The 25608-nt window shown below is 39.7% G+C and overlaps 3 protein-coding genes across 15 annotated transcripts in view; 2 read left to right on the top strand and 1 right to left on the bottom strand.

Annotated features, from left to right (window-relative positions):
- Positions 1-25608, top strand: part of LOC309480489 (uncharacterized protein) — a 516287-nt gene that overhangs the window by 330843 nt on the left and 159836 nt on the right. The gene's annotated exons all lie outside the window — the stretch shown is intronic.
- The window catches only part of LOC309480535 (uncharacterized protein), a 318834-nt gene that overhangs the window by 230717 nt on the left and 62509 nt on the right, over positions 1-25608 (bottom strand). The window lies entirely within an intron of this gene.
- Positions 522-2491, top strand: LOC309481530 (uncharacterized protein). Its single transcript, XM_082146494.1, has 5 exons — positions 522-644; positions 970-1091; positions 1262-1490; positions 1736-1888; positions 2136-2491. The coding sequence occupies exons 1-5, from the start codon at positions 587-589 to the stop codon at positions 2405-2407; spliced, it is 834 nt and encodes a 277-aa protein (XP_082002620.1). The 5' UTR covers positions 522-586; the 3' UTR covers positions 2408-2491.

The raw sequence follows: 25608 nt of genomic DNA, 5'->3' as shown, positions 1-25608 counted from the left end.
GACAATGGGAGTCATGTCCCAATATACGTGGAATGGCGGAAAATAACCTTTTCGCAGCAGCTGCCACTCTCTTTACCGGCTCAACATACACTGACATAGCTGACTGGGCTGGACTTTTAAACCTGCAGTTGCCCCTGGAGGTAACTTTTTACAACATACAGGCAAGCTACCTGCTCCCAGTGATTGAGAAATCATACACACAACAGGAGAACATAATCAAAGCAAGATTAATTTGCCAAAGCGAAGACGGTGAAGGAGTGCAGCTAAGTGGAGACGGCAGAAGTGACAGCCCCGGACACTCCAGCAAATACAACACGTATTCTTTTATGGATGACTCCACTAACCAGATCGTGGGGTTTGAGATGATGCAGGTAAATTGTCAATTATTTCCAAAAATCTATGGTAAATTCTATAACATGTTTTTAAATGTCATTATGCATTCTTTTGTGCTCTATAGGTTTCCCAGGCCTCCAGTTCGGTCGCAATGGAACCACTGGCCTTCAAGAAAGACCTGGAGAAGATCCTGGATGAGGGCATTGATGTAAAAGTGGTCACCACAGACCGGCATCCGTCCATAAGAAAAATTATGAGAGAAGAATATCCTCATATCATTCATCAGTTTGATCCGTGGCATGTCGCCAAAGGTTAGTTTACTGTTAGTCTAAGCTGTATAGCTAGAAAACAACCCCAAATATTTTATCTCCATTACTGTCTGTTACCAGTGTTGCACAAAAGTTTTTTTTTATGGCTCTGTATAATGTGTGCGGCGCACTCATTTCCATGTTTCTATAGCTAATTGTACCTAATTTGGTAGTGATAAAAAAATTAAAATTAATGCAAAAGCCAAAAACATTCAAAAGAGACTGAAACACAAGTATGTATGTAACAGATATGGCTGAAATGGTGTGCCACCATAGTCTATGCAATGCATGAAATTACCCATAGTAATTATTTTCTATAATTTTTCAGGATTTAAAAAAAAATTGGTTGCAGCATCCAACAGAAAAGAATACAAGGATCTTGCTCCTTGGGTCAAGAGTGTCAGCAACCACATGTGGTGGAGCTGTTGCACCTCCAAAGGAGATGCAAAGGTACCAAAGCATACATAAACAGATCATCACAAAGCGATATTCTATGTTTTTATATATATCAAATGCTATATGCAGCTCAAATGTACATCAAATTTTTGGTCTTCAACATGGAAGCCAACTGTATTGTATTACAGACGGTTAAAAGTGTGCCTCTGCTTTTGTGTTTTCAGGAGCTGCTCCGACGATGGATGTCTCTCCAACACCACATCACTGGGGTCCATCGCTGGGAAGAAAACGGAACGGAATACAGATGTTTCCATCAGGACTTGTCAGCAGAGGAACAAAGAACAAAGAGGTGGCTAAAAGGGAATTCCCCTGCCTTCAAAGCCCTTCAAGCAATGATTATGGACACACGTCTCATAAAAGACCTACAACAGATGACACTGTTCAAACACACAGGTATGTGTATCAAAGAGTTTGACATGCAGAATAGTAATATGGTTCAAGTCAAGTCTGTCTCAGTGAGAATAGGTTCTGAGAAACTATTTTGCAATAAGTCTGTATGAGGGGGGGGGGAATGTTACACCAGACTTGATCAATAATACTATGCATCCCATTTATGATACAGTGCTTCGAAAGAATACACAACTTTTCATGCTCTTGTTTTTACATTGTAAAGCATTTTCTTTTGTTTTATTTTTCAGGACAACTTGAGGTGTTTCACAATGCCCTTTTGAAGTACTGTCCAAAGCGACTTCATTTTCAATACCCTTCAATGAAGGCACGCACTATGCTAGCCATTATGGATCACAATGAGAATCACTCCACAAAGCGGGAACAGGCAACAACAGCAGCTGGTGGGTACTAAATGAATGCAAATTACTGTAATGTCACTGTGTATTTTCCCTGCACTTCTCTATGTGTCATCCATACATGAACATGATCTTCAAATAAATGCTGGCACAGATATGACTGACTAATGAATTGTTTTTTTGCATAAAAAACAAAAATAGCCACAGTCGTAACTTTTGTAATAATATTATAAATATCAAAATTATACATTTACCATACTTCTAGCACGTTCGTTCATACTTTTTATTTCAGGCCTCACAAGACACAATGTTGTCTTTCAAAAGCAATCAAAGCAGTGGATTGCTAGACCAATCTATATGAAGACGACTCAAAAATTCAGAGATGACCTCATGGACAGAGTGATCCAAAGAAGACTTGACCCCACAATCAGATTCAAAGACGCATCATCCCGTATCCAAATACCTCGCCTAGCTGCCAACATTGCATTGCAAACAAAGCCCAGCAAAGAGGAGGTCATACAGTCACACACCTCAAGATTCAAAGGTCCATCGGAGCCATTGTAACTCTTGTTTACAGCTGACATGAAAAAGAACCTGTGCCATTGAAAAACCACAGGAGGGGACTTATACTTGCATAGCAAGTGTAGAAGGCAAATGTCATTTATTATAGTTAATATTTTTGTTGTTATTTTGTTAAATAAATTACGTATTTTCCAAATTTGTGACTTCACTTATGTTTGAACAAATCTGACAAAACACCTTTTGCCTAGAGAACACATGGCCTATCCTATTTACTATGGGATTGAATTGAAATAAAGATCCTTGATATTGCATGAGTGATTATATCAGAAGTCATTTGATTTAGCAAAAGAGATAAAAGTATCACTCTAGATGTTGTAGGTTCAAAGCTTTATTTATACACATCAAAAATAGGAAACTGAATTGAATACAAATGAGTAAATTGAAAATAAATAAGTGATAGAAATACATCTACATAATGGTTGTAATATAGTAAAATATAAAAACAGGTTGTCTACTATTCTGACGCAAGCTGCAGTGCAATTGTCCCACAGATGTCTGTGAAACATGTAAACATAATTTAGGTCTGAACTCAGGGCCCAGCACATATTGTCCAGTAACAGTCATATGCCTACATATCCATTGCCTCATGTAGTTCTTGAAATCCAACATAGACACCGGACTCAGAAGGATATCTTTGTCGTATAGTCCCGACCACACATGATGGCAGTGGTTTCCGATTGCCTCTGCCCAAAGTTTCGCCCTGTAGGGCCCATTCCAGCACTATCCGGTAGGAAACCAACCTATTTTGACTGAGAAGATAGAGATAGTCTAAGTATATACATTTATAAATGAAAACATGATACATAGGCATATTTCAATAGTTTCAGATAGCACTTACTCTGAGGATAGCTGGCCATCTGGTCCACTCGGGGTGGGTCGTTTCCTCCAATTGACTTTGTCACGATGAAAGAAAAAGTTGACAACTGCCGGGTGAATCATCGCTGCAAACGCGTCGCTTGCCGCGACACATGCGATTTGTCCAGGGTCTTCTGGATCTATATTGACCCCCACCTTCGATGGCAACACCTGGTCCCATTCTGAACAGCACAGGCTCTCAATTTCGGTCGGCATCTGTTCGCAACAGTCACACTTGCACCACCAATTGCTGTTTGCCCGTGTTCTTTCGCCGGCTCCGGTCTGTTCTGGTTCATATCTTTCTTCCCTCTCACGGTCCATAAAAGCTAATTCCTCCTCCGTGTACTCGGGTTCAAACAGATATGGCTCTGGGTCTGCTACAAACAAGTCATAATCATCTACAAAGTCCGCCATTGCAAATGATCTCTTGCAGTTTGCTAATAGCACAGGTGGTAAAAGTCACGTTGGTTCTATTGACGGAAATGAGAGGGAGGAGGTGAGGGAGCGGGGGCCGGTGAGAGGATTTTTCACGAGTGAAGATATTACTGCGCCAAGTCAAAGTGCTCCCAAGCACTTGCTATGGTATTCCGCCATACAATATAGTTATCCATTTTACACGCTTATAAAAGCGCAACGTTTTGTTTTGTGTCACCGTCCTCGGTCGAGTTACACTACTCGAGTAACTGTATTTAAATAGGGAAAACGTGGAGGTGTTTGGTAGCTTCTCTGCTTGGCCCCTATTGAATGAACTGGGCTAAGCTAAGTGCTAACAAAGTTTCGCTGCAAGACAGAGCGATTGAGTGCACGCACTGAGACGAGAGAGGTATGTATCAACTCATCTTAGTTAAGGGAATAACATAGTTTAATATGAAAAAACGGTGAAGTATCCCTTTAAAGATAACTTTTCTTGCAATTTGTGTAAAGGTTTAAGATTAAACAGTTTTTCTCCCTGTCCATTTCCCTTTCAGGCTGATGGCTGCCATTTTTCAGAATCAGGGTCCACAAGGGTCTGGGCCTGCCTGCATCAGCCAGGACACACACATCTTGAAATGTAGGAGATGGGTGTGGAGATAATTCAAGGGGCAATTCACATCTCATAGCACTCATACTGCAGCTCCATGGCCTCCCAGTGTAGCCTCGGAACTAAATTATACACCACAGATTATGGTAGGATAGACACCACCCATCTCCTATACACAAAGATACAGAACACACCCTCACTAATACAAACTCACAACATCTCTACCTGGCATAGATCATAGGACTATCCAGGCCAAAAGCATTCATCATTTCTTTTCAATTGTGTCAAACAATTTTACAGCGTTACGGTCTTGTCAACTTCCTGTATGTAAACACTGTAATGTGCATTGGACGTGTGCATGGCTATAGTCACACATCAGTTGATTTAATTTCTAATCATTAAAATTCCACATTCAAATGCAAAGCAACTGGTCTCTTTTTATAAAATGTTTATTATGTCCAGTCATTCGCATTGTTGTAAACTAGTAGGACCCACAAAATATGACTAATGACAATACAAATTTAGAGTTGGATCTGGAATGCAGGCATTTCTATCAATCAACACCACAATTCTCAGTCAGACCTGCATTATCGAGTGGGACATAGCCTGTACATCAAATGCACAGAGGATGATTGCAAAAGCTAAACTAGGGATTTTAAATCTCCTTTTCTGTAAATCTTATTCTCTTATTGACCTGATTGAAACTTTAGGTTTGCATTAATGATTTGCAATTAAAACAACTAATATAGACAATTTTATAATTGTAATTATGAAATTGTTTATTTCTATGTTTAATTATGTTTTATATTTTAATTATGCATACTGCTGGAAAATATACTAGTTATTGACATTTTTATTGTTAATTTGCTACCTTTCCTTTAATTCATCTAGACCAGGGGTCTCCAACCTTTTTTCATTTGAGAGCTACTTTTTAAAAATGAAAGTGGCCGAGAGCTACTCATGTAATGCAATACTTAAATCTCTTAAATAATGTCTCTTAGCAACTATCCAAACTGTTTTAGACCTAAAAGAGTTTTTGTATGCCTATATATGTCACCCTTAAATGTCAGAGATAAAAAAAAATATATATAGAAAATTGTACTTTGCATATTATATTATAAAAACACCTAACTATTTTTGATTTTATTGTGCATCATAACTAGAGATGAAATGGCATGAAAATTTCATTTCATGATTATAGTGACCAAAATGATCACGGTTATCTCATCCTGTTTTAAAAGTACTAATACTACACAATAAAATCAATTCACCAAGTCGTATGTCGAAAACCAGCAAATAACAAATAAACTTAGCATCAATATATGACTCAATATTATGGTTCAAGATGGTGCCGAGCATGGCTGCTGCGTTGCGAGCTCCGCCACAACATAGTAGTCTTTTGGTTGTTTTGTTTACAGTTCTTATGTTTTTCGTTTTGGATTTTGTCTGCCTTATTGTGTACGACAGACAAACACTTTTGGACATTGGTTCGGCAATCGCACACCGAAAACCGGACTTTATATTCTTCAAAGACGACCCGCTGTTTACAAACACGGCAGCGGAGCCCTTTGTCTGGGCAGCTCGGCCGCGGAAACGCAGCCGGAGAAGGGGAAGAAGAGCCGGCGTTCTCATCAGAGTAAGACGGCGCGCAAATCGACCCCCGCTTCCCAGTATTCTACTGGCAAATGTTCAGTCTTTGGACAACAAGCTCTGCGAGCTGAGAGCGCGGATCTCTTTCCAACATGAGACGAGGGACTGCTGCATTATCTGTCTTACAGAAACTTGGATGTCTGCTGAGATTCCAGATTCGGCTATTGAAACTGCGGGGTTCTCCGTGCATCGAGCGGACAGAGCAAAAGACCTCTCAGGTAAAAGTAGAGGTGGTGGTGTATGTTTTATGATCAACAAATCTTGGTGTGATCAGAGGAACGTACATTCTATCAAGTCTTTCTGCTCTCCTGACCTAGAATTTCTCATGCTTCTGTGTCGACCATTCTGGCTACCGAGGGAATTCACAGCGGTCATTATCACAGCTGTGTACATTCCCCCACAAGCCGACACAGACCGGGCACTAAAGGAACTGTATGGGAGAATAAGTGAGCAGGAAATCTCGCACCCTGAGGCCGCGTTCATTGTGTCTGGGGACTTTAACAAAGCCAACTTAAAAAAAATAGCACCAAAATAGCACCAACACGTAAAATTCAACACACGAGGGGACCGGATTTTGGATCATTGCTACTCTCCTTTCCAGGATGGCTACAAATCCCTCCCCCGCCCACCACTTGGCAAATCAGACCATTCTTCCGTTCTCCTTCTGCCCGTTTACAGGCAGAAACTAAAACAGGAAACACCTACCCTCAGAACGATCCAGTGCTGGTCGGACCAATCAGACTCTATGCTACAGGATTGTTTTAATCACGCGGACTGGGAGATGTTCCGGTCGGCCTCTAATAACAACATCGAGGTCTACGCTGATAGCGTAACGTGTTTCATCAGGAAGTGCGTAGAGGACGTTGTTCCGACCAAAATAATATGTTGTCACGGGGTGAAGAATCACTCGACAAGGCAGGCTGCGTGAAAAGGCCCCGGAGGGTGGATTTATTTACAATAAAAAAAATAAGACTGGTGAAAGTAGGTAAGCCGGTGCGTGGTGGCTGGTGCTCTCAGTGCTCTGCAGTGCTCAGTCCAATCGAAAGTGGGTGTCCAAAACGTGCTCCAAAGTGGTGGGCTGTCGGTCACTCGCTGCTTTCTGGGGAGAACCGAGAGAAAGGTTAGACCAGCGTTTCATTCGGCTCGAGACAAGCGTCTGTCTGTTTGCTCAGCATGTGCTGCTTATGTGGCTGTGGGCTGATTGATAGCAACTGTGACCGATCAGCCGGCAGTGAAGACGTGCAGGTGTTTTGTGTTGGTTGCCAGGGCGACACTGATTCCTCCGCGGACGCTCGTCACAACGTATTTACCCTAACTAGAAACCATGGATAAATAGTGAAGTTTGTGCGGCACTCAATGCGCGGACCTTCGCTTTTAATTCCGGGACTGTGGAGGAGCATAAACAAGCTAGTTATGCCCTCCGAAAAACTATCAGAGTAGCAAAACGCCATTTCAGGGACAAGATTGAAAGACAGTTCAACACCACCGACTCTAGAAGCATGTGGCAGGGAATTAATATCATCACGGACTACAAAGGGAACACAAACTCCACAGTGAACACCGCTGCCTCTCTCCCGGATGAGCTAAACACTTTTTATGCTCGTTTCGAGGGAACTTACACCCTCCTCGCGGAGAGAGCTCTCGCGGCTGAAGCTACAGAGGTTAGTACACTCTCCGTCTCTGTAGCGGATGTAACCCGATCCTTCCGACGGGTGAACATCCGTAAAGCCGCGGGTCCAGACGGCATTCCGGGCCGTGTCATCAGAGAATGCGCGAACCAACTGGCTAGTGTTTTTACGGACATTTTCAACTTGTCCCTCTCCCTGTCTGTAGTCCCCACATGCTTCAAAACGTCCACCACTGTACCTGTAACGAAGCAATCCAACATCACCTGCTTAAATGACTGGCGTCCTGTTGCTCTGACCCCCATCATTAGCAAATGCTTTGAGAGACTAGTCAGAGATTACATCTGCTCTGTTTTACCTCCCTCACTGGACCCATTGCAGTTTGCATACCGCAACAACCGTTCCACTGATGATGCTATTGCATCTACAATATACACTGCTCTCTCCCACCTGGAAAAAAGGAACACATATGTGAGAATGCTGTTTGTAGACTACAGCTCAGCATTCAACACCATAGTGCCCTCTATGCTTGATGTGAAACTCCGGGCTCTGGGCTTAAACAGCTTGCTGTGCAGCTGGATCCTGGACTTCTTGTCAAACAGACGCCAAGTGGTTAGAATGGGCAGTAACATCTCCTCATCACTGACCCTCAACACTGGAGCCCCTCAGGGCTGTGTTCTCAGCCCACTCTTGTACTCCTTGTACACACATGACTGTATGGCAACTCACAGCTCCAATACCATCATTAAGTTTGCTGATGATACGACGGTGGTAGGTTTGATCAACGACAACAACGAAACGGCCTACAGAGATGAGATGCACACTCTGTCACGCTGGTGTCAGAAGCATAACCTCTTCCTCAACGTCAGCAAGACCAAGGAGCTAGTGGTCGACTTCAGGAGGAGTAGCAGAGAACACAGCCCCATCACCATCAATGGAGCACCGGTGGAGAGAGTCAGCAGCTTCAAGTTCCTCGGTGTCCACATCACAGAGGAACTCACATGGTCCGTCCACACCAAGGCCGTTGTAAAGAAGGCTCATCAGCGCCTTATAATTTAGCTTCAATTATCACCCCGCAAGAACAATTACAGTGCTTTACAACTATAGAACAAAAAGAGTTAAATAAACTTATCACTTCATCTAAAACAACAACATGTTTATTAGATCCTATACCAACTAAACTACTGAAAGAAGTGTTACCTGTAGTGGAAGAGCCTCTCCTCAATAGTATTAACTCATCTTTATCTTTATCTTTAGAACATTTAAACTGGCAGTTATAAACCCTCTCATTAAGAAACCACAATTAGATCATAATAATCTAGCAAATTATAGACAATTTCAAATCTTCCATTTATGTCTAAAATATTAGAAAAAGTGATGTCCGCTCAACTGGGCTCTTTCTTGCAACAAAATGATATCTATGAAAAGTTTCAGTCTGGATTCAGACCGCATCATAGCACTGAAACTGCGCTCGTTAAAATCACAAATGATTTACTTTTAGCTTCTGACCAAGGCTGTATCTCAATACTAGTTTTACTTGATCTTAGTGCTGCGTTCGATACTATAGATCACACTTTACTCTTAGATCGACTACAAAATTATACTGGTGTTCAAGGACAAGCATTAAGCTGGTTCAAATCATACCTATCTGACCGCTACCATTTTGTCTATTTAAATGGAGAAAAATCGATCATAACTCCAGTAAACTATGGAGTGCCGCAGGGATCTGTATTAGGCCCTCTGTTATTTTCAATATATATGATGCCACTTGGAAATATTATAAGGAAACATGGAATTAGTTTCCATTGTTATGCTGATGACACTCAAATATATATTTCATCACGGCCGGATGAAAACGCTAAATTTTCCAAATTGACAGAGTGTGTTAAAGATATAAAATATTGGATGATCCGTAATTTTCTTTTATTAAATCCAGACAAGACAGAGGTAGTACTTATCGGTTCAAAAAACCGCCCACAAAACCTCGCACAATACAACTTTAACATCATAGGATGTCCTGTTACTTTATCCTCTACAGTAAAAGACCTGGGTGTTATACTCGATTGCAACCTGTCTTTTGAAAATCATATTTCATATGTTACAAAAACAGCCTTTTTCCACCTTAGAAACATTGCTAAGCTACGTAATATGCTATCAGTTTCTGATGCAGAAAAGTTAGTTCATGCATTCATGACCTCGAGACTGGATTACTGTAATGCTTTATTAGCTGGTTGTCCTGCATCCTCAATAAACAAGCTACAGTTAGTCCAAAATGCCGCCGCTAGAGTTCTTACGAGATCAAGAAAATATGATCATATAACACCAATTTTATCATCACTGCATTGGTTACCTATAAAGTTCCGTATTAATTACAAGGTATTGCTACTGACTTATAAAGCCCTAAACGGCTTAGCTCCAGTCTATTTAACGGATCTTCTATCGGCCTATAATCCATCGCGCTCTTTAAGATCACTAAATTCAAGGCTTTTGGTCATACCTAGGATATCCAGAACCACCAAAGGAGGGATAGCATTTTCACATTTGGCTCCAAAAGTCTGGAATAGTCTTCCTGATACTGTTCGTTGCTCAGACTCGCTCTCCCAGTTTAAAACTAGATTAAAGTCGCATCTCTTCAGCCAGGCATTCATATAATCCTACAGTTCAAACTACAATCCGGCCTCTAGCTCATAAATGCCAGAGGAGAACTGGCCCCCGACTGAGCCTGGGTTCTCCCAAGTTTTTTTTTTTCTCCATTAGGTCACCTGATGGAGTTTTAGGACACCATTAGGTCACTTGATGGAGTTTTTCGGTTCCTTGCCACTGTTGCCTTTGGCTTGCTCAGTTGGGGATATTTTGGGGATATTTAATTTAATTTTATCAATCAATAAATTCCTCTTGAAACAAACTTTGTTGTATTATTTTAATTTAATACTGTGAAGCTGCTTTGATACAATCTGTATTGTGAAAAGCGCTATACAAATAAACTTGACTTGACTTAAACTTGACTTGACTCTTCTTCCTGAGACGGCTGAGGAAGTTTGGAATGAACCGCCATATCCTCACACGGTTCTACACCAGTACTGTAGAGAGCATCGTGACTGGCTGCATCACTGCCTGGTACGGCAATACCATCGCCCGCGACCGCAAAGCCCTGCAAAGGATGGTGCACACTGCCAGTCGTATCATCGGAGGTGAGCTTCCCTCCCACCAGGAAATATATGCCAGGCGGTGTGTGAAGAAAGCTCGGAGGATCATCAGAGACTCCAGCCACCCGAGCCATGGGCTGTTCTCACAGCTACCATCAGGCAGGCGGTACCGCAGCATCAGGACACGCACCAGCCGACTCCATGACAGCTTCTTCCCGCAAGCAATTCGATTTCTAAACTCTTGATCCCAAGTGATCAATAACCCATAAACATACTGCATCTCAAAACACCTCAACTTAACCTACTGTATATTACATTTATTTTATTTCGCATGTGTATTTATTGTATGTATAGATGTCTATATTGTGTATTGTACATTATTTATTGTATATTGTATAGTGTATATGGTGCTGTGAGTTATCGTGCGCACATTAGTTCAGTTTCAGTTTCAGTTTGTTTATTTATAAAGCACATTTACACACGGCCACTGGCCGACCAAAGTGCTGTACATATAGTAAATAGCATTAATAAAAATTGGTAACAAATAATACTACACAGTTTAGAATGGAGCAATCATTGTAAGCTAAAAGCAGCAGTAAATAAATACGTTTTGAGGCATGACTTGAACTCAGACAGAGAGGAAGTCGATCTAATATAGAGTGGGAGCTTGTTCCACATTGTGGGGCCAGCCACTTCGAAAGCTCGGTCTCCCCTTGATTTTAGCCGGGTTTTAGGTATCTGAAGAAGAAGTTTCGCTTTGGATCTAAGACTTCTAGTTGGAGAGTAAAAATGGAGTAGGTCAGATAGATAAGAAGGTGCTAAATCATTTAAAGATTTATACACCAGTATTACATTTTTTTATTCAATTCTAAAACTCAGAAGGGGGGGTCGCATGGTCGAATTTCCTCTTTCCCTTCAGGAATCTCGCCGCAGCATTTTGAACAAACTGTAAACGGGCCGTTTGGGACTTTGATATACCAAAATAAAGCGGGTTGCAATAGTCCAGGCGCGAGGTAATAAGAGCATGGATCGCAGTCTCCAACGAGCGTTTCGGGAGATAGGATTTGATTTTCGCTATAGAGCGAAGATAGAAAAAGCTAGATCCGAAAACAGCACTAATTTGCCTATCAAATTTGAGGGAACTATCTAAAATCACACCTAAATTCCGTACCTGTGGAGCGAGAGATAGATCTAAAGATCCAAGGTCAAAATCATGTATTTGCCTGGATTCAGAGGGGTTAAAAATAATAACTTCTGTTTTGTCTGAGTTCAAGAATAGGAAATTGTTGGTAAGCCAAGCTTTAACCTCATCAAGACATGCTGTCAAACTGTCAAGAGCACTCTTATTTTTCTTAGACAGAGGCATATAAATCTGCATGTCATCAGCATAACAGTGAAATGAGACATTGTGTTTCCTAAAAATGAAACCCAGAGGAAGAAGATATAGAGAAAATAGAACAGGAGCTAAGACAGAACCCTGAGGCACACCGCAAGATAAATTTCGGAATGAAGAGGAGAAACATCCCATTTTTAAAGAAAACCGTCTATTAGTTAAAAAAGATTTGAACCAGCTTAAAACTTCGCCCCCTAGGCCAACGTAAGACTACAGCCTAGAAATGAGAATCGTGTGATCTACAGTATCAAAAGCAGAAGACAAATCTAACATTACTAAAATGACGGAATCTCCCGAATCTGTACCCATATAAATATCATTAAGAACCTTTGTGAGGGCGGTTTCTGTGCTATGCAGAGTTTTAAACCCTGATTGAAACTTTTCAAAGATATGGTTGTCATTTAAGAAAGTTAAGCTGTAAGAAAGCTGTAAGAATACAATTCGTTCTAAAACCTTGGAAATAAACGGCACAATGGATATAGGACGAAAATTTGATAACATGAAGGCATCGAGTGAGGGTTTCTTTAGTACAGGTGTAATTGAGGCAATTTTCAGACTTGAAGGTATAGCCCCTTCAAGCAAGGATTTATTAAATAACGACACCAACCCAGGGCCGACAGTATCAAATAATTGTCTCAGATATCGAGGAGGTAAGGTGTCATACGTACAGAAGGAAGGTTTAAGTTTAAACATTATTTCCTTTAAGGAATGTAGAGAGACAAGATTGAAAGAGGTCCAAATAGTAGGTGAACTCATCTCAGTCGGTATTTCCTGATCGGAGACTTGAAATTCGTCTCTCAGGTTAGAAACGTTATAGCCAAAGTAGCTAGCAAAATCCTCACATAGTGCCAAAGACGGGCAGCGAAGAGAGTTTATTGGGGGATTTAAAACAGAATTAATGACAGAGAAAAGTATTTTTGGAGTGCGGTGATGTTTCTCAATCAATTCAGTAAAATATGAAGCCTTAGCTTTCTTAACCGCATTCTGATACACCAATAGACAGTCTCTTAAGATCTCGTACGAGATCTGCAATTTGTCTTTTTTCCACTTCCTTTCTGCTTTCCTGCATGACTGTCTCAACGAGCGTATGCTATAATCGACCCATGGCTCAGAATTGGACTTAACTTTTGGCTTAAAAGACTTGAAGGGAGCAGTGAGACCTAAAGTATCTTCCCAGACCGTATTTAGGAGGGAAAAATGATGCTCCACATCAAGGTCAGGTAGTGGGGATTCTAAAAAGAGTAGCGGATTGACCTCATTATAAAATTTAATAAAGTCTACTTCAAAATTGGGTAAATATGCACGCGCTTGTGTGGTATTTGAGACAGGTGCAATAGAAAGCAGAGGAAGAGACATTTTAAATAGAATAGGAAAATGATCAGAGATAGCAGAATCAACAACTTCAACTTCAGTTACAGATAACCCATATGATAGAATTAGATCCAACATGTGTCCATGAATATGTGGGGGATAACTAACCCACTGCTGAAGGTTAAAAGAGTCTATGATATTTAAAAACTCAGGGGTTAATCGCTTAGAAGGGCAACATATATGCACATTTAGATCACCTAAGATAAGGATGCGATCATATTTAGTGACCAAGTCACCTACAAATTCTGAGAACTCCACCATGAAGTTACATTAGAGGTGTAATCTGTAAGTGTAAATTGTTTCATCCATTGTGTCATGACTGCTATGTTGCTTGGAACTGCACCTAAGAATTTCACCACTGTTGCACTTGTGTATATGATTGTGTGACAATAAAAGTGATTTGATTTGATTTTGATTTGATCAATATGCACTTTTTGTTTACATAAATATTAAAATAATAACATAAAAAATGATGGCCAGATTTTAGGAGTGTCTTGCAACATGTTATCTACTAACATGTTCTGTACAAGTTCAAATAAAGTTTTGACAAAGTTTTTATAAAAAGATAAACCTCACAGATTTCAGCCTTTAAATCATTTTTATAAAAATAATGAGTCAAAAAAGATAAATTCCTGACATTTACAATGCACATTAGCTTATCTTTTATTATTGGCGAGCTACCTCCAATCAGGCTGCGAGCTACCAGTAGCGACGTGTTGGAGACCCCTGATCTAGACAAAGTCTAAATTCCACTACGATATCGCAATGGAAGTGAAGACTATGGTGATCAAATGAGCTCACTTAATATATGACTCTGAAAAGGAGCCGCTTGCACTTTTGACATGAGTTCATCATGTTATTTTATGTTCTTGTGTTTATCTAACAACTCCCTTCTCATCTTACAATAACACCAAATTCATCAGTGCACTTATTGCATCATCATTCAGAAGTTGCCCAGGTGTTTCGTACGCAATGGAGCGTCATCAGTGAAATGATTCCTTAACCTGTGGAGATCTGACCTGCCCGGCAAACCAAACCTTCTGCTTAGAGGTGACCGAGGACTTCTCAGAGGGTCAGTTAAGCCTACTGAGGAGGACACAGACCAACACAACAGACTTGGTGCAACAAGTCATTCACAGACTGAATGCCACCACAACCAAGTGCAGGTAGAAGCAAACCCGATCAACAGGATCGCAGACATCCTGTCCAGATGCTACCGCATCCACTCAGCGCAGTACACCACACCTAAAGGTGTCACAGAGGTGCATTTTGCAGTGCTTTCATCTTAAGGCTCAACCTGTCTAAATGCTGTTGTTTCAGGTGACTACTTGACTCCTGAAGTCATCGACTCATGAAATGTCAAAAATGAAATGTCCAAAACATGACATGTCCAAAACAAAACATGAAATGTCCAAAAGTGGCCAGTCAGAATTTGCCCCAAAGGGCCAGGGGAGACCTGTAAAACTTGGTTTTCCTGCTAAGGCAAAAGTTGAGATAAAAACTTATCTCCTTGCTTATCTATCCATCCCCTTCTCTACCAACTCTCTCTCCTTTCCCCTTATTCAAGTCACTGAAAGTTCACTAAAAATGCCTATATACCACATATATTGTATCTTGTGAATCTATTGTTTTTTCCCTTTCATGTTTGGTATCATTTTACATAGGAGTGTGCCTGTGCCACTGAGCTTCAAAAAAGATGTAAAATCACCAAGCAAAAATAAAACTAGCCCAGTGATGTATATTCAGGCTTTCCGAAGCCTTGGTACAACTTTCTGTGAGGAATCGATAAAAAATTACGATGTACTACTACTAGTCATATACATCTGGTTTAATTGTCCCGGTAGAGTTTATGAAATAAGTTGTAATGATGTCCAGTTCGTGAATGAATCATTTGAGTCGGTCCATTTAAATGATTAGGAGAAATCCGTTGATAAAACCAGTCTGAATGATTCATTCATGAATAGAACTTATTTGGTTCTCGAGTTCAAATTACCGATTCAATGATCCTGCCGCTGTTTTAGATCATTTCCAAATTTCTTTCTGGAGCTGCTGGTGTGTTAAACTTATTATTCACTAAGTGTATAATTAATAATAATAATAATAATTTTGAGCTTTTGAATGAAATCTACAAGATGCAGCTCTAGATTTTCAGTGGAGTGTGCATTGCCTTGCGCATATTTTGCACTTGCTTGTGAGCGTTGCAAGTGGAGAGAGAGCCTTCAGTAAGCTTAACCAAGTAAAGAACTATACCTCAGATCAACACGAGACGGCTTGATTTCAAAGATCTGATCAAAGATTTTGCTGTGAGAAAAACATGACACTTGTTTTTCCTGGTGGAATAAGAAATTGCAAGTTGACAGCATATGTCACAGTCACCAGCTGGTGTGCCCAGGTTGACCTCTAGAGGGCACTCCTCTGACCTTTACCACTCAGCCATGAACTATTAGTTGGACCCCATAATCCTTTGCCTGGACTCATCATGACTTATTGCATTCACCTGTTTGGTGTTTGTCTCACCCTACTTATACCATGTTCTCTCTATCATTTCTCATTGAGGTTTTGTAATTGTCACACTGCATTTTTGAACATTCTCCCTTGTCTTTTGTATTTTTTGTGAATTGTTTGCAAGTGTTTTGACCCATTTGCCTGGCATGACTACGATTCTGGATTTTCCAATAAAGCTGCGCTTGGATCTTACTTAAGTCTCAGAGCAATCCGTGACAGCGTATTTTATAAGACAGCTTATAAGACATCCAGACAGAGTTTAAAGGGCACCTATTATGACTCTTTTCACAAGATGTTAAATAAGTCTCTGATGTCCCCAGAGTGTGTATGTGAAGTTTTAGCTCAAAATACCCAACAGATAATTTTTTACAGCATGTTTAAATTGTCATTTTTGGGGGCTCAGAAAAATGCGCTGTTTTAGTGTGTATCCCTTTAAAGGCAAATTAACTGCTGCTGCCGGCCCAGGGGGCGGAGCCTCACTAGCTGGCACTACGAGCCAGGACAATCTCATCTGATGATATCAGAACAGAAACTCTCAGTTGCGGTGTTCATTTCGACTCGGAGTCTGACAATAATGCCCACAGAGCCAGAGAATATATACTGTATGGAGATAGAACAGGTATAGTTTAGTTTAATTATGGTTATAATTTACTTGTCATCTGCTTTTATCCACTATTAATACAAGCCTGCTGTAGCAGACCCTGTCCGAATGATGACCAAAATATACTGATGAGTTCAGTGAAGTTTATTGTACATCACACAAAAGATGAAGCGTTAGTTTTACTCCAGAGAATCACAGTAAGAGCTGAATAAACAGTATAAGAAGTGAGCATTAAAGTCTTATCCATAAACTCTCTCTCTCTCCCTTTCATTATCAACAACACAGCGAAGTACACAAAACACTAGTTACAACTAACAGTAAACAAATATAAACACACCTTTCCAGTGGGTGCTAAATAAACTGGTAAACCTTATATCCGTAAAATGACTGGATGAGCTGTCATAAAGAGCGCGCTCTCACTTTCATTTCTGCTGTGATCAGTAACGTTAGGACTGTCGCTCTGAAGACCGTAAGCTGGATCACAAACAGTACAGATCCATCCTCGAGTAACAACGAGAGTAAATGAAGACTGCTATGTTCATTCTTACATCCAAAAACAACACACCTCAATCGCTTAGGAGACATTCTTGTCTACAGCTGCTCAAGCGCATAGACTGTAAAAAAAATAGCTCAAGCGTCGAAACAATGGCGGACTCTGTGTCCAGCTCACTCAGGGCGGGTCTATGCTCAAACTGCAGTGTCAATCAACAGTCGTGGGAGGGGTCTGTGCAATTCTACGTCACATTGCATAGAATCTTAGAACAGCTCATTCTGAGACAGTGCTTATGATTTATTGAGATTGTAAAAAAAACACTGGGTGGATTTTTATCATTCTAGGGTGGTTTTGCTCATACACTGCCAACACACAATTATGTTCAAACACCATGTAAAATTGAATTTTGCATAATAGGTGGCCTTTAAATAGTGTCTGTGTATGAGATGGTACAATGGTGTTGTATTGTATGCAGTACCAATAATCGGTATTGGATGATTAAATCTATTATTTTGCTATCGGCCAACAGCCGATTGTTTAAAAACAGCCGATGATCAGTGCCGATTATATCCTGTCAATCAAAAGGGTGCGGAAAAACGTGTCAGACTGCAACTCATATTGTGTGTGAAGAAAATCTGTCTTGTGTTGAATTAAACAAGGGATTTTAAATCTCTGTTTCTGTAAATCTCATTCTCTAATTGACCTGATTGAAACTTTAGGTTTGCATTAATGATTTGCAATTAAAACAACTAATATAGACAATTTTATAATTGTAATTATGAAATTGTGTATTTCTATATTTAATTATGTTTTATATTTGAATTATGCATACCGCTGGTAAATATACTAGTTATTGAAAATGTTATTGCTGTTTTGCTACCTTTCAATTCATCCAGACAAAGTCTAAATTCCACTACCATATAACAGTGGAAGTGAAGACTATGGTGATCAAATGAGCTTACTAAATATATGACTCAGAAAAGGAGACCTTATTTACCGCTCGCACTTTTGACATGAGTTCACCATGTGTTATTTTATGTTCTAACAACTCCCTTCTCATCTTACAATAACATCAAATTCATCAGTGCACTTATTGCATCATCATTCAGAAGTTGCCCAGGTGTTTCGTACGCAATGGAGCGTCGTCAGTGAAATGATTCCTTAACCTGTGGAGATCTGACCTGCCCGGCAAACCAAACCTTCTGCTTAGAGGTGACCGAGGACTTCTCAGAGGGTCAGTTAAGCCTACTGAGGAGGACACAGACCAACACAACAGACTTGGTGCAACAAGTCATTCTACAGACTGAATGCCACCACAACCAAGTGCAGGTAGAAGCAAACCCGATCAACAGGATCACAGACATCCTGTCCAGATGCTACCGCATCCACTCAGTGCAGTACACCACACCTAAAGGTGTCACAGAGGTGCATTTTGCAGTGCTTTCATCTTAAGGCTCAACCTGTCTAAATGCTGTTGTTTCAGGTGACTACTTGACTCCTGGTCAAACATCGACTCATGAAATGTCAAAAATGTCCAAAACAAAACATGAAATGTCCAAAAATGGCCCGTCAGAATTTGCCCCAAAGGGCCAGGGGAGGCCTGTAAAACTTGGTTTTCCTGCTAAGGCAAAAGTTGAGGTCAAACCCCCTGCAACAAAACAATAAAACTTACTATGTGATCTGGAGAGAAGATTTGACAGAAAGAGCATAGGACACACCGCCTTGCCTAAACTTCTCTCCTTGCTTATCTATGCATCCCCTTCTCTAACGACTCTCTCTCCTTTCCCCCTTATTCGAGTCACTGAAAGTTCACTAAGAATGCCTATATACCACCTATGATGTATCTTGTGAATCTATTGTTTTTTCCCTTTCATGTTTGGTATCATTTTACATAGGGGTGTGCACGTGCCACAGAGCTTCAAAAAAGTCTGAAAATCACCAAGCAACAATAAAACTAGCCCAGTGATGTATATTCAACAATAGACAGCTTGATTTCAAAGATCTGATCAAAGATTTTGCTGTAAGAAAAACACGACACTTAGCACTTGTGGAATATGAAATTGCAAGTTGACAGCGTATTTTATAAGACAGCATATAAGACACCCAGACAGAGTTTAAATAGTGTCTGTGTATGAGATCAAAGAGTATAGAAGCCCAAGAGGCGAAACTCTGTTGTGTTATGGGCAACAGTCTGTAGATGGCGCTGCGGAGGAGCGTCCGCCATTATGGACTGAAAGCTGCTGAAATTCATGAGTACACTTGCTAGATTGCACATCTTTTTTGTACCTTTCCGCCTGTAATAGGACATTCACAGATTGTTTTTGTTCTTGCCATTGAAACGTCCACTGTGTGCACTTTCACTGAAGATGTTGAAAAAACAAGTTGTTAATATTTTTGTGATATTCTATGTACTGTAAAAGATTAACTGTCTTTAGAAATGTTCATTCATTCATTCATTCATTCATTCATTCATTCATTCATTCATTTATTTATTTATTTATTTATCCAAATCATATATATGGTGATGTTCACTAATTTCAAAATCAACATTTGAATAAATATCTTATTACTGTGTGTCTGCCTATATATTATTTCATGAATTTCTGTTATTCATATAACAAGGAAAATGCATAATAGAACATACATATTGATAGATTAAAGGTTTGCAGTAATTTTATAATTGTATCTTTGCAAACCGTAGGCTAAGTGGTAGGCTAATGAAGCCGATTCGGTGGGGGACATACCCTTACGAAAAAGTACTATAGGAATCTTATAGTATTTTGGGACAAAATATTATAGTAATCTTATTGGAATACTATAGTAATTTGGGACATACTATAGAAGTACAATAAGACTACTATAAAAATACTATAGCAGCTTTAAAATATTATAGAGGTATTACAGAACATCACAGAAGTATGTTATATTCTGTAATACCTCTATAATATCCTAGAGCCGCTATAGTATTTCTATAGTAGTCTTATAGTACTTTTATAGTAATATTTTGTCCCAAAATACTATTTTCCTAAGGGTAATTAGGCCATGCATAACCAACACATAGACGTAACATTTTCTGTCATTTAACATCGGTCATCCTCATTAATGTATTTTAAATTGTTTTCATAATATGACGGCCAGAAAAAATTAAGTTATGTTAAGTTTTTGTTATGTTAAGTTGGTTCAGTGCCATTGACTCCCATTATTGTTCAGCGTTTTCCTTCAGTTTTCAGTCCATAATGGCGGCCGCGCCGTCACGTCATGGGGGACAACTGTTGCTATGGAGCGTTCTATTGAGTTTCGCCTCTTGGTACATGTTGTACTGTATGCAGTACTAATAATCGGATTTGTGTTAATTTCATTCCTGTGTGTTTCTTTCTTCTCTTTTGTTAATTTTTTTTTTTTAATGGTGATCGGCATCCAACTTTCCTGTGTGTTTGTTTCATATGCTTCAGTTTAGTCTTAATTACCTCCTAGTTAATCTCTTCTTCTTCTTCTTCTGGTGTTTAATGGCGGATTGGCAGACCAACATAAATGGTGCATTCCCGCCACCTACTGATCTGCCTAGTTAGTCTCATTGGTTACTGATTGCTTTCAGCTGTCTGTCTTTAAGTTCCCTGTTTATTTATACTACCCGTCTCATTCAGTTCATTGTCGGTTCTCGTCTATGTGTGAGTAGTTTATGTTACGGGCTATATGCCTTCATCTATGTAATCGCATTGTGTTAATTGAACAAGTTTGATCCTCATCATCTTCCTTCAGTGACAAAAACACAGTGGTGTGTGTGAGTGTGGGCATAGAGACAGAAGGAAACCTAAACAGGGAAATAATCATCTTGTCTCAGGCTCTGAGAGATTGATTCAGTCTGGTTATTTTATAGAAGTCTCAATGATATGAGAAACTGGGGCCTGTTTCAGAAAGGAGGTTCAACCAACTCTAATCTACTACTGTATTTTCATTTGCCAGTTAAGGAGTTATATAGACTTCATCTTATTTAAAAAAAATTAAAAACAGCAGTAAAAATAGCAATATTTTATTTATTATTTTTATTAATAAAAATGTACTAAAAGAATGAATGAGGTGTTTAAACACCACTTCCTCTTTAAAAAAGGGGAGGAGACCGAAATAAACTCTGGGTTTACCGAAGAAAACCTGCTCCCGACCAGGTTAGGTTCACAAAGTTACCATGGTAACTGACTCTGAGTATAAGTTACCTCTCTTTCAGAAATGGGCTTGACTTACTCTGCTTTCTCAGGTTTGACATACCTCCCATTCTGAAACAGAAAACTCAGAGTTTCCCTCATTTCAGGGTTAACATACTCAGAGTTTTCACTTAACCTCCTTTCTGAAACAGGCCCCTAGTCTTTTAAGAGAAATTCTTGTCAGTAATCTCAAAACAAATGTTTTTAGTAATAGCCGTTGGCTTGATAATTGGCCTGGGGCTGGAATAGTTATTGAGGAATTGAAAAAGTTACCAATTGCTATAGGTATATCAACCAAATCTTTTGTATTGGTTTTGTGACATCTGTGTTAACTTAAGAACAGGGAGATCAGAATAAACTATAACTATGGGGTTTTATTCACAGCAACCCACTGTGACTCAAAGCCCTTGCCTTTTTATGAACAATTATAATAGACAGTCTGAGTCTATTTGGCTTTGCAAAGTGTGTCTTTGTAATGCTTGAAATTAACCATTTTCTATATACACTTTGTTAATGCATTGTGTTGCATTATTGTCTGGAGCAGCAGGACATGTGACACTTTCGATTGGTCCACGATACTACAATTGGAAAAACATTTGGTATTTATTGTGATATATATATAAATATTTATTGGGAAAAATTATTCAATCTTGTATATATGTGAACTAAGATGGTCAAAACGATACAGTGAAGATTTTTAAGGCTAAAAGAACAATTTGACGTTCTAAATTCTAATTTGATTTTCTACACTGTTTATCTTTTGTATAAGATCTCACAACCACAAACTCATCAGTCTTGGTCAATTAGACAGAGGCAATTGACTTATACCTTTAGGTGCCGCTCCATGCTTGCTTATTTCTAAAAGTATGCTATTTAGTCCCCATAGATCTGTACACACTTAAGGTAAGACTATATCTATCCAGAAGTCATGACCCTTACCAATAAGCTGACCAACTTAACTTCCCTCAGTGGTAGCTTATATAATCATGCCATGGTTTCTCATGTACACTTAGTTAGAATAATATTGCAATTATCAGAGGTTGAGGCTCACCCTATTTAGATTATTCTAACAACACTCTAACACACGGAAATTCCACTATTAGCCAGTCTAAGTACATATGACTAATGCCAATTCTTCAGGCGGATCTCTAAAATTTCAGTTGGCGTGCCCCAATGTTCCACCTAAACTGTATTTTAGTCCATTACTAACTATCTTTACTGCTCAGGCATGTCATTTGCACGTTGAATCACCTCACTCACAGCTCTCAGATAAAGCCAAAGTGCAAAATCTGTGGATTTGGATTTGATCTAAATGATCAAAGGATAATACACTCCAAACCTTACTTCCTTATCTAGTCACATAGATATACAGTGCGTGTCGGACACTGAGGCGTTTTCTAAATGTGTTCATGTTTAAATAATATGGGTGAAGGATTATAAGAGAAATGCAGAAGTTAACACATGCGTGATGTCAAAACTTAATATGCCAACCGATTCCGTTCATTTGGGAAAACCATGCACCCTCAGGACGGCTTTGTGAATTGCAATGGAAAATGGACTCTTTCTAAAATGCAAGGGTTATCAGCATGTTTTACTCATAGTTGATAAGCTCCTTAATGTGGGTCGAAGTTTTTACCACCAAGAAAGGCAGTGCTGTCCTTACGGCAAAAATACTGGATTGAGACATCATTCCCAGAAGGAAATGTCACACACTATTGTTTCCAAGGGTGTAGGTTTGATTTCGAAATTAGTGGGGAGATCCCCGGAAGCTGAGGATTCTGGAAATTAATAGAATAATGAATTTAAGTCCCCCTGTGGTGAAAATCAAGTTTTTAATGTTGTTTAAATGTCTATGTGGTGTTTTTAATATGCTTTAAGACAAACCATGTGCAGATTCATAAGTTAACACCATTGCAGAGTATTTTCTCCTTAAAACTGAAGTGAAAAAAAATCTCTTTAGCATATCATTAACAGCGAACTAGCAGGGGAGTCTCGAGAGATTCCAGGTTATCTAGGTACATTTTTTTGTTGATATTAAAAATCTGGTAGATTTAGGTTGTAACGATGTTATGATGAACTATATGCCTTTCTCCACTGACGTTGTACAGTACAAAACGTTTCTGATGATTGTTAGAAGACAGCTGCCTGACTGAGATGGCGAATGGGAACATGGTTTGTGTAACATTAGCAACACATTATTAGCTGTTTGATAACATAGTCAAGTTTTTTTCACATAAATATTGTCTAGTTTGTCCTGGTGGACATGCCATACAGCAATGTTGTTAAGTTTCACTTGTGCTATTGTTGTTCTGAGCCATTTTTTCAGTCTCCTAAGAGCACTGAAACTCCTTTCAGCCTCAGCTGAGAATGGGATGACTAAAAGCAGATTAAAACTTGATCAAACAGACCTCTCACTTCAACAGACCAAGCCCCACCCCTAAATATAACCTTTACAGAAACCTGTGCAAAACACTAAAGTTAAATAGAAACATATTTATAAGCCCTTTTAACTAGTGAGCACACATTAAATAGCTGGTTGTCACAATCTTTCACTATAAGTGCCCCTCACAAAGAAGTGTACAACACACACACACACACACACACACACACACACACACACACACACACACACACACACACACACACACACACACACACACACACACACACGTGTTTAGGCTTGCCCTGTCACCCGTTCAGCCTCAGTCCAAGCCAGAGCCTGAGCTCCGAAAGCGCTACCCTTTTCCCAAAGACCAGGGCCCCCGTCCCAAGATAACGTTGGACCTTGAGCCGCAGAAGCCATCCTGATCCGTATGGAGAGAAGGGGAGAGGGCTAAGTCCCGCCGAGGCCAGACCACCTTGAAGATGTCTTGCGTTTACCTTCCAACCCCCTGTTCAAACTGTAAACGCTGGACCCGTCCCACACAAATTGTACGCATCCAAGCAAACTACCATTGTGATAGTGTACCCACTGTCTATAAAGAGCATTTTTCCTCTTCGCAACAACTCGGTCGTCAGTACTTTGCCTACCGAACTACCGTCCGAAAGACTTCAGGCACGGGAAGCCATCCCGGGCGTGTCACTCTGGGTTCTGTAGACTATAAAAGACTATAAAACAACCTTTATTTATTTAGGACCCCACTATGTCGTTCAAGACATAAATGGCTGTAGACATACTGCACCCTTTACGGAATCCGGATTGGTTAATAGACAAAATATTATGACTATTTAAATACTGTGTCAATTGCTCACTAACTAATTTTTCCAAAAGTTTCGAGAGAATACAAAGTTTAGATATGGGTCTGTAATTGTCCATTAAAGAAGGATCACCCCCTTTTGACAGAGGAACTACAAATGCTGACTTCTAGATCCATGGAATTTTGTTAGTTAATAAAGAAAGGTTTAACAAATATGTCAGAGAGGGAGAAATAAGATCAGCTGCTAATTTTAAAAACAATGGAGCAATATAGTCCAAACCTGGTGATTTATTCACCTTTTAAAGCAGAACAGACGTCAGAGCAAATCATTTGTTCAAAAGCACACTCGGCCATAGATTACGTTCTGCTTCGAGAAATTTTAAGTTTGAATTTATAGAATTATTTGTTTGAAATGAAGACCCCGATGCGAAAAAATTACTATTAAAATGATTTAGCATTTGCTTTTTATCTACAATTTTAATAGAATCTTTCATTATGCAGGAAGGAAGGTCTGTAGTAGTTTTATAACCAGTTAAGAACTTGTTATTCCTCCAAAATTTGAATTTGAATTTTTTTTTATCAAGTTTTATCAAGAAAATAATCTGATTTAGCCTATATGATCGCCACAGCCTATATGATTGCATTTATTTCGAAGCTGCCTAAAGTGCAGCCTGTCAGAATTTAGATTTGTTTGTCCAGCCTTAGCCCATGCGGCATCCCGCTCTTGAATGAGATCACATAAGGCAGTTGAAAACCACAGATTTTCTCGGCATTAATATTTACGGATTAACTCTATTTTTTAGAGTTAACGGGTGGGTGCTTATTGATGATTAACATAAAACTGTCGTTTAATAATGTGAATGTCAATGTCAATAATGCAGCTTAAACCAGGAACCTTGCAGGAATCCACCCTTACAATAACAACAAACAAAAGTCGCACAAACAATGCATCCATCGTAGACACGCTGCAGCACAGATAGTAGTTCACAGACGGGCTCTGCCACTCTTTCCACCAGGTTTCACAGACACTCTTTCATCGCAGGAGTCCTCAGTCCTTCTCTCTCTCTCTCTCTCTCTCTCTCTCTCTCTCTCCACAGCGGCTTATATCCAGTCTCTCCACGGCAATT

This window comes from Leuciscus leuciscus (assembly GCF_965113295.1).
Source record: "Leuciscus leuciscus genome assembly, chromosome: 18".
In the NCBI taxonomy this organism is placed as follows: Eukaryota; Metazoa; Chordata; class Actinopteri; order Cypriniformes; family Leuciscidae; genus Leuciscus; species Leuciscus leuciscus.
Note: the sequence above shows the minus strand (reverse complement) of the source record. Positions and strands in the feature narration are given on the sequence as shown.

Coding starts and splice junctions, on each gene's coding strand:
- LOC309481530 (XM_082146494.1), top strand. CDS start 587: ATGAGAGAAGAATATCCTCATATCATTCATCAGTTTGATCCGTGGCAT. Junction 645..969: donor TCCGTGGCATGTCGCCAAAG/GTTAGTTTACTG, acceptor ATAATTTTTCAG/GATTTAAAAAAAAATTGGTT. Junction 1,491..1,735: donor GACACTGTTCAAACACACAG/GTATGTGTATCA, acceptor TTTATTTTTCAG/GACAACTTGAGGTGTTTCAC.